This window comes from Vollenhovia emeryi, unplaced genomic scaffold (assembly GCF_000949405.1).
Source record: "Vollenhovia emeryi isolate VEMERY1.0 unplaced genomic scaffold, V.emery_V1.0 DF939367.1, whole genome shotgun sequence".
NCBI classification, from domain to species: domain Eukaryota; kingdom Metazoa; phylum Arthropoda; class Insecta; order Hymenoptera; family Formicidae; genus Vollenhovia; species Vollenhovia emeryi.
In genome coordinates this window covers 40,531-49,459 of record NW_011966999.1, presented here as the reverse complement: position 1 = coordinate 49,459, position 8,929 = coordinate 40,531, and the positions used below count along the sequence as shown (strand labels likewise).

The window sequence follows — 8,929 nt, the reverse complement described above, 5'->3', positions numbered from 1 at the left end:
TTTCTCTCTGTGTATATAATAATAAACTATCGCTTCCGCAAAAATCGAATTGCCAGAAACTGTCATATCGCAATAAAAATGTAGCGCGTAATTAAAATCTTTTACAATTCTAAAAAGTCAATATTGTATATGTGTGTGTGTGTGTGTGTATACTCATAGTCAACATTTGACAATTACAGCAGCTTTTTTCTTCTGATAAAAATTGAACGCTTTTCGTTCATGCGTAACGTCGCAGCTAATTGTTACGCCTTCTGCAAGGTGCAAAAGAGTTAGAAAAGCTTGTCGCTTAGCATTTATTAAAATGCAAACTCCTCGTGTCAACGATGGAAATGAGTTGATATGCAGTCATATCTTTTTCTTTCTCACGAAGAATACACGAAACTCTTCTATCGATCGACACTCTCAAAGTCGAATATTTTCAAGGCGTATTCGATTGTCGACGCTTGTTGTATAGTTTATCAGGCCAATAAGCAACAAAGCCCTGCGAGGTATCTGTTTCTCCGGTGAAAAAGTGAAAGATTATGCCCGACAGATAGAATTGCAGACGAAGGAAGTCCTCGACGGTGTCGGGGATTTGGGGCACGCCAGGTGTCAAAGGCCACGATGCCAAAATCGATGCCTGCACGACGAACGGAAGGAGGCGAAACTCTGACGCGGCATTTTATATCGGTGTCATGTAACATTTAGCTCTCGACCGTGAGCAAACATACGCAGAATAGTCTTGGTGTAAATAGGTGTTTTTGAAAATTGTTGATGGGTCAGAAATATCGAAGGACGTGTTAGTTGTGGAACGTAAAAATGGCGTCGTTCTCGGCTCGAACGGAAGTGAATACTCACACAGTGAAATGGTAGATAAAGCACAGCCAGCCGCCGGGATGCTCGAGGAATACGTAGAGGCGCTCCTGGAAGGTCTTGCCCCTCGTATGATGGAACACGTACTTGGCCTTGAAGGCCTGATCGATCGGCAGGTAGATCGGATAGTAAGGATCGGGCACGCCGGTCTGATCGGGACTCGGCGGTTCCTCCTCGGCGCCGGCCACGTCATTGTCAACGATATCCTCCTTGCTCTTCTTGCGCCGGTATTTCCGCTTCATGGGCGTCGGCACCCGCTTGTGGTGCGCTTCGCCGAAGCGCGGCGAACGGAAGCGACGTAGGAAGGTGAAACGACGCGCGGGCGATGGCGGCTCCTCCGCGTTCGCGTCGTTATCCTCGGTGTCCTCGGTCTCGCTGCCGGGTGTCTTCAACGCGGTGTCCTCCGTCTCGAGACCCTGCTCAGCCACGAGCTCGTCCTCGCTACCCTGGAGGGCAGCGTAGACGGTCGTGGTGCCGCACCGTCTCTCCGCGTGCCTAGAGCATTGCTCCTTGCTCCGTGGAAGACTCTCGTTGTCACCTTCAATTCCAGGATTGACTTTCAGGTGCCAGTTTTGCCAGCCGGAGATCGCGCCGCGATCGCGACGCCAATTTTGCAATGTCGTTGCTCGATCCTTGAGGCTCGCGAGAGTAACGCGATAAAATACGTCTTTCTCCTCATTCAAATTGTTTCGTTCGAATCCTCGTGCATCGTGAAGCGCGGGAACCCAGTTTTAACTGTTACACGTAATACGATTGTACCAATCGCGTCGTGTTTCGCGACCGCGAGGCTAACTCGATCTCGTCATTTTACATTTTGAGATGGTCGCCAATGAGAGGATTCAATTGACGAACCTCGGATGAGTCGTCGACGATAAATAGATAGATCAGTCATCGCGCGGAGATTATTCAAATATTTGACGCGGCCAGACTGAGGCATTTGCAATTCTAACCACTAGAGAACCGCGGAATAATATCCCAACATATAATACGCGCGCGAAAACCCGCCTGCGATCGGGCTTATTTACGAAATAGGATCGATAATAACATCTGTTATTAAATGCACTCCACTGAATAAAACATTTTAGAGAACGATGTGAAAATTAGCAGAGATTTCAACCCAACTATGGCTCAAGTTTCTATTCTTTTTATTCTCTGCTCGTGCATACAGTCAACTTTATCCAGTTTTTACATTTTATCTTTTATAATCTTCTACAATAGGAATTAAGTGAATCGTAATTATTCCCAAAACAATATCTTTTATGTTGAGAGTACAATTCCGATTTTCAGAATGCTTTTATTTCATGTCAAAATTTGGAAAAATTTTAGTTAAAATAATAAAAAAGCCTCCGCGTCGTTCTCTAAAATGTTTTCTTCTAATGAATAACACATTGCACAAAAAATTGTATTCCATTAAAAATTAAGTATACTCATTAAAAAGTACATTAAAACTTTCGGACTCATAAAAATTCCGTTGTTAATAAGGTTAGTAAGATTTTCGTAATGAAATATTGGGTCCATTATACTGCAAAAAGTTACAAATTAAGCTATTGAGGATCATAAATCATTTCTACTTTTCCATTTTGTTTATTCCAATGTAACGTTAAGATATAAAATACGCAAAAATCTGCTGAATATTATCAACGCGATATGTTAATAAATATCTATACTCCTGCAGACTGCTATCCTATGAAATTTGTCAATCTAAAAAGATGATAGAAGTCGTTTATTTCTCGACTATTCAGAAATATGCAAAATATAATTTTCTTTTTATTAAATAAATTTTATACTACACTCCGGAATAATAATAATTTAATTGCACTCGAGATATTTTTCAAGTTCAACATTTACTGGCCGTGAAAAGAATTTCGCTCGTTTTAAGGGATGAGGTAGCAAGTGCGATTACCGCAGCCAGTTGCAAGTTCTGCGCCCAGCTTTTTGGAAATAAATGACTCGTCGTAAAAGTTTTTCTAATCCCCAGTGGCATACGGGAAGATTAAAAACCGAGTAGATCGTTCCGAAAAGGGGCGCCATTTGGTTGCCGTCTCTTGCACGAAAAATAGAAGGGATGCATTTAATATTGAAGGGAATGCCAACCGCGATTAACATTGATATAGGTAGAGTAACGAAACATCAATGTTGTACATATGTGCTTTTCTCATGTCTTTCTACATTACGATTATAGCGCTGTATTAGCGACCGTATAAGCAGTCTCTGTACAAAGATCAATGGCGCGTATACTTTAATCGATCTCATGAATACTTAAGTACTCGGAGTAAAGTGAAAAATTGTATATTCAGAAAATATTTGTATCGTTAATTATTCAGTCCTGAATAAACGGTCGACTTTATCTCTCGACAAAAACAGCCAGTCGCGAATTTATTTCTACGCGAGGTTTTACTGTATTAAAATATCTTGGATTATTTTCGGCCGTGAAAATTGTTGAAAATTCCACACATTGAGAAAAATTAATGATCATCACACGCAAAATATCGCCGCGCAACGGAGTAGCATTATAACATAATATCTATCCTGTGTACGACAGGATGCAGGAGAGCGGAATTATCGGGAAGGCGGAACAATGGAAACCACAAATCCGACTCGCACGCTTGTACATTAACGCGAGTGAATTGTCCGCAGAGCTCTATTTATAAAAGCCTCCACCTCCTTCGTCGTTTCTCTCTTGCTCTCAGACGATGAGACATTAAAACTCCGTCATATGAACGGATCCAACCGTGTCGCGGTTCGAGCCTCGAGTATCGAGCGAAAAGACACACTCCCTCTCTCTCTCTCTCTCTCTGATTGAGCAGAAATCAGGCTTCGCAATTCTGCCTCTCTGTTAAGCCGCGCGAATTCATGAGTTATACGAATTTTCGCTCCCGTCCGAAAGGGATATCTAATATTCGTCCGTCACACGCAAAAATATATGCATACGTGTTGCATGCGAGTGTCGTCACCGTCACTTCACTCGCGTTTCTTTCTCATTTTACACACGAGGTAAAATTTATTTTAAATGCAACAAACGTTTCGTTCATATTGTTACGTGCGACATTTCCATTAATTAAGAAGAATGCATACATTAACAGCGCCAAATGCGTGCGAGTTCCCTTTGGCGGAAAGCCTCTGAAAGACATACGATTTTTAATTAATACGATTTTATACGACTCTCAAATTGCCCCGTTAAACGGTAAAATACCGCAATATGTGATAGAAAGTGCACAAAAAAGTTACATAAATATAGCATAAACGCTCATGTTACACGAAATTGAAACTTTCGGTTTTCCTTTTAACGAGAAAGAAAAGATTGGAAACTCTGATTCATAGCCAATCTACGTAAGTTTGGCAATTATTCTGTATTCTATTAACTCGAAACTTATATGTTAACCGACTGCTTATTTGTTTGCGGGTCGCAAAACTGAATTGAACAGAAAGAGAAGTTGAGGTAATCGCGGTCGACTCGTTAGAACACGTTGACGAAACGAGGGAGAAACCGCGGTATAAATATTCCGTGACGTGCAACAAATGCAACGTGACCCAGTACATCGGTTATCCACGTCACGCTCGTTCGCGAGGTTACTTAGGGCTCGCGCGATAACCATGTAAAAACGAACACGAGGATTAGGGAGGATAACGGCTGCAGTCTTGTACCTGAATGACTGCACTTCTTATTATTTGGATGACCTTGGCAGTTAAAGTGACCGTGGGTGTGCGACTGATACGGATGTCGATACTGCTGCTGTCGTTGCTGTTGCTGCTGCTGCTGATTGATCGGCGACTTGAGGACACTCAGAACGAGATCCTCGCGGGAAGGTACAATCCGCGTGATCTGTCGGCTTTGCCGGAAGAGAGTCTCCTGTTCGCCGCGATTCATCCTACAGCCAAGACGGCGACGTTGGAGATAAAATCCTGGATACCACTCGCGTCTCCCCCGTCCTGGACCGCTACCTAGCATAACGGCGTGCAGCATCCCGGCACCAACTTCCCGGTTGTGGTCGATGAGCGGCTCCTTGTCTGCCGGACGATCGTCCGAGCACGCGGCTTGTCCATGGTCTCCGAAATCCGCGCTCACACGACAACGATCGTCTTGGGCTGTGAAACGTCGCGCGTAGCACTATCGGAAATTTAATAGTCCGATCTTCGCAACACGTCGCTCCCTCGTGGATTGCCAGAATTCATTGCGGGACAACGGCACGACAGTAGGATTTGTCTTGCACGTCCTATCAAATCAGGATTTTCGTCGCTGTCGCTACGGGAGAAAAAGTGAGATATTCAGCCCGTCGCGATCCTACCACCTTTTCTCTCGCGAGAGGCTGTTCCCTCACGGCACGGATATCGTCGAAAGGATTATCCGACCTGGTCGTCGTCGCCGGAATTGCTGATCGCGTCTGAAACGTAACGCAGCGTACGCCTCCGTGTTTGTCATCGTTGAACGCCGTTCTCCGGAGCATTCGTTAAAGCTCTCGATCGATTTCGAGGAATGATACGAGTTTCCGATCAGCCGACAGAGTGAATTGTCCTCGCCTTTGCCACGTTCGTGCTCTCATCGCTCTCTATCATGCGATCCCACCAAATTCGTGCCGACTCGGATAGAAAAGTCTTTCCATAAGTCTCGCGGATCACCGCGCTTCTCTCTCGTTGGTTCCACTCAACCTGACAGGATAAACCCTAACCCTCGGGCTCACCAGCCTTTGCCAAAGCTGTTACTTTCGCGAGACGTGAAACTATCGTGGACGTCAGATGCGGGTGCTCGATGGCCGGGTCATGCATAATGTCCACGATATGACATCAACCACTGAAGCTTGTCGGGCCTCGGAGAGGAGAATTTCGATATGCACCGCAGGCGAGAGGAAAGAGAAGGACAGCGAGAGAAAGTTGGGGAGAGGGTTGGGGAGAGGTAGACGGGAGGGTTAGAGATTCGGAAATCTCCTCGTTCTGGTCCCCGCAAGATGGATAACGAATGCGAGCAGACTTCTGGGACCCCGCGATCGATCTTACCTAAGGAAATCCTTCGAGCATTTATTCGGACTAATACGCTAATGAAATTCCGTTCCGCGACTCCCTCGAGTCTCCTTTCCATTCGAAAAATGTCTCTCCTTCTCCGCTCCGCACGTGGACAATCGTTACTTAAGCCACGTCGCAAAACGTATTTCTCGTATCGCCTTTCAACCCGGCGCGTTGACGCTTTCTTTCCCTCACCGTTCGTTGCTCGTTACCGTAATCGCCGAGGTCCTTCCTTTTCGTCCACTTGCCTTTTCAACGATTCAACGAGCAACGCTGCTGTTAGTCTCACCTCGGCAAAAGGATGTTATTTCATTCTTCTCAAATACGTGCCAGACGATACAGCGACGCAACCGCAACAAGATCTACTGTTTTCATTGAAACGTAACTTGCGTTCGTGACAAAATTCCTGCTCGCGCAGGCACCGCTCGCAATTGCTCGCCAATGATTGTCGTGCGAAAACATTTACAGTATATCCTCGCTACATTTTGTCGTCTCTCTTATTTATTTATACCGCATCTTTATGATTTTCCTCTCCAAGAAAACAGCAGCCTGCAGGGGCCAGTAGTTTCCCAAAATTCCTTCTGAATACGCTTCTTCGATTCTCCCTGAGGAAATGAAACGATTCTCGTCGCAGCAGAATAACGCTGCTCTCCTTAATGCACTTTATGATTGCTTCGTTATTGCTCTTAGGGTTTAACCCGGAATCACAGAGGATCACTGATGTACGTGCGCAGGGGAATTCGCGCGCCGTAGACAAGTCTTAATCCTTCTTAACGCCACTAAAGCCGCGCCGGGGTAATCTTTAGCTATTTATGCGGCTGCAAAAACAGAATCAACAATGTCTAACAACGTTTACCGCCGACGCCTCGCACAATTAAATTGCGTGAGACCCGACAGCTCCTTCGATGCTACGTTGTTCGCGCGCGATACCGTTTGCCGCGCGTTTTATGCACGCGCCCCGTGTACAATGTCGATTACAAAATCCCAACGATGAGCCTAATCGCAGACCGGAGCTATCGTGCGCCGAGCGGACTGGAAGGGCGGGAGCATCCTCTGGCCTTTCGCGACGTCGCGCGACTAGATTGATCGCGGTCGGTCCCTTTTTTTGGTTCCTCTCTTTTCCCGCGAATCAACAGTGAAATCATTTTTCGCGCGCCGCATTTATGATCTCGCCGGTCTATCGTCGTTGGCCCGAGTTAAAGCTTCGCGCTGACTAGAACTTAGTTGCGCGCGCTCAACAAAATTGCCCGGTAGCTATCTCGGGTGTGCACACGCGCACACATGTGTATATACTGTCAAATTTGCCGAGTCAAAGAAAAAAATCATTCCCTTCCCTCGCGGGCTCGAAAAGCTCGCCTCGCGTGGCGGTCTCTCGGCTTCCTCAGCGTTTCCTTTCTTCGCGCGATAGGATCCATCTGTACGGCGGTTTCGCTGTTCTCCAACCACTGGAGCGCGTCCGTGTTGTAGCTCTCTGTCAGCTCACTTTCCTAAAAACCTTCTATCGTTTAATGTTTCAACAATGTTCAAATGGTCTATCATAATACACGCGGTCATCATTACGAAGACGAGGTTTCACCCGTGAAACAAGCTTCCTCGATTTCCTCGCTGATGAACTCGCGAGAACCGTTTGCCACCCCACCCCCCACCCCTCCCTCTCTCTCTCTCTCTCTTCCCTTCTCGCCGAGATAATGAATTATCAACGTGTGATATTAAAACACATATGCACACAGTCGCACGATTCAATTTACCGCACCCTTTCGGAACAAGCAATTATCACGTAGCGTATCCACGTCCCTCCCCACGATTCATTTCGGCGAGTCGCCGCGGCAGGGGGCCCGTGCGCGCGAGAAACGCAAACACGAGAAACTATCGACGCGCCTTCGCGAATAAATCAGCGGCCGATTAGAAAACCGGAGCGTAATGTGGCGGCTTTAACGGCGCGAAAATGTCAGCGTGACTGTCAGAGCGCGGCGTGGCCGTGTAACTGTTAGCACTGTCGCGTGTCCACGAGACCTTGGCGCACTGACCGTCGCGCCGGTGCCGACGATCGCGCACGGTCGATCTCTCGCGGCGCGGTCGGGCACTCGATCCGTTCGATATGCGACGCGCGTGTTTCGTTACGCGCGCGATCACGCGATCGCGAGGGTCGCGTGCCGTGACCCGGGCGAGTCGGGACGCGGAAACGCGCGTGCTTGCTTTCAGGGCGACTGCCCGCAACCAACTGTGGCTCCTTGCCCGCCACCTCGTAGTTCCGCCACCCTCCGCAATCCCGAGCAGGGGCGGCCTAGCGCGCACGGATTACGAGATCCTCCTCCTCCTCCTCCCCCTCGAAACGCGTTCGCCTCTCCCGTTTCCGCTTTCCGCGACCACGGGGTCGTGATCGCTCCCTTTCTTTCTCTCCCCCCCCCTCTCTCTCTTTTCGTTCAGACGCGGGCACCTGCTCGTGACCGGGATCGGGAGAGCAGGTCACTTTACCCTCGCAATCTTTTTTCCATCCCTCGGCTCGGGATAATCTCGCTTCGAGAGATTAATATATAATCCTCCACTGAAACACAGCGGTGTTTTGCCCAAACGTAGTTGCTGTAAAACGTTTTGCCATTTCTCGATTAAGAGCAAGAATGAAGTTGAAATCATAGAACGAAACTACCTATCTTTGCTTTTCCTCTTCTCAGCGCGCGCGCGTTAAATTAATATTCCTGCGTTTATTATAATTAACTTGAGGCCGACAATTTTAACAACTTTTACTTTAATAAAAATCTTATTTACCGAACGATTTAAATTCTTCCGAAAATGATAAGATAGCAAGTAACGAGTTTAAAAGTAGGAAGGAAAAATAACAGTCTGTTTAAATATTAACACAGATTCACATCAGGAAATTCGAATCGTTGAAGTGCTCTGCGGCTCTAAACAAAATTTAACGACTGTGTGCCGACTCGCAATGCAAGCTACTTCCATTATTCGTGTTCGCGCACGATGCTTTCATTCCGCTCTTATTTGAATTTCCGCTCGCACTTGCGTTTCTCTCTCTCTCTCTCTCTCTCTCTCTCTCTCTCTCTCTCTCTCTCTCTCTCTCTCTCTC

General features: G+C 46.8%; 2 protein-coding genes across 2 annotated transcripts in view; both read right to left on the bottom strand.

Moving 5' to 3' along the window:
* The window catches only part of LOC105558197 (potassium voltage-gated channel subfamily KQT member 1), a 75,890-nt gene that overhangs the window by 35,948 nt on the left and 31,013 nt on the right, over positions 1-8,929 (bottom strand). The window lies entirely within an intron of this gene.
* LOC105558196 lies at positions 3,172-6,948 on the bottom strand. The gene has a single exon (XM_012005760.1). It carries the CDS (start codon positions 4,814-4,816, stop codon positions 4,427-4,429), a length of 390 nt encoding a protein of 129 aa, XP_011861150.1. The 5' UTR covers positions 4,817-6,948; the 3' UTR covers positions 3,172-4,426.

Excerpts from the sequence above, each read along its gene's own strand:
- LOC105558196 (XM_012005760.1), bottom strand. The coding sequence starts at position 4,816 with ATGCTGCACGCCGTTATGCTAGGTAGCGGTCCAGGACGGGGGAGACGC.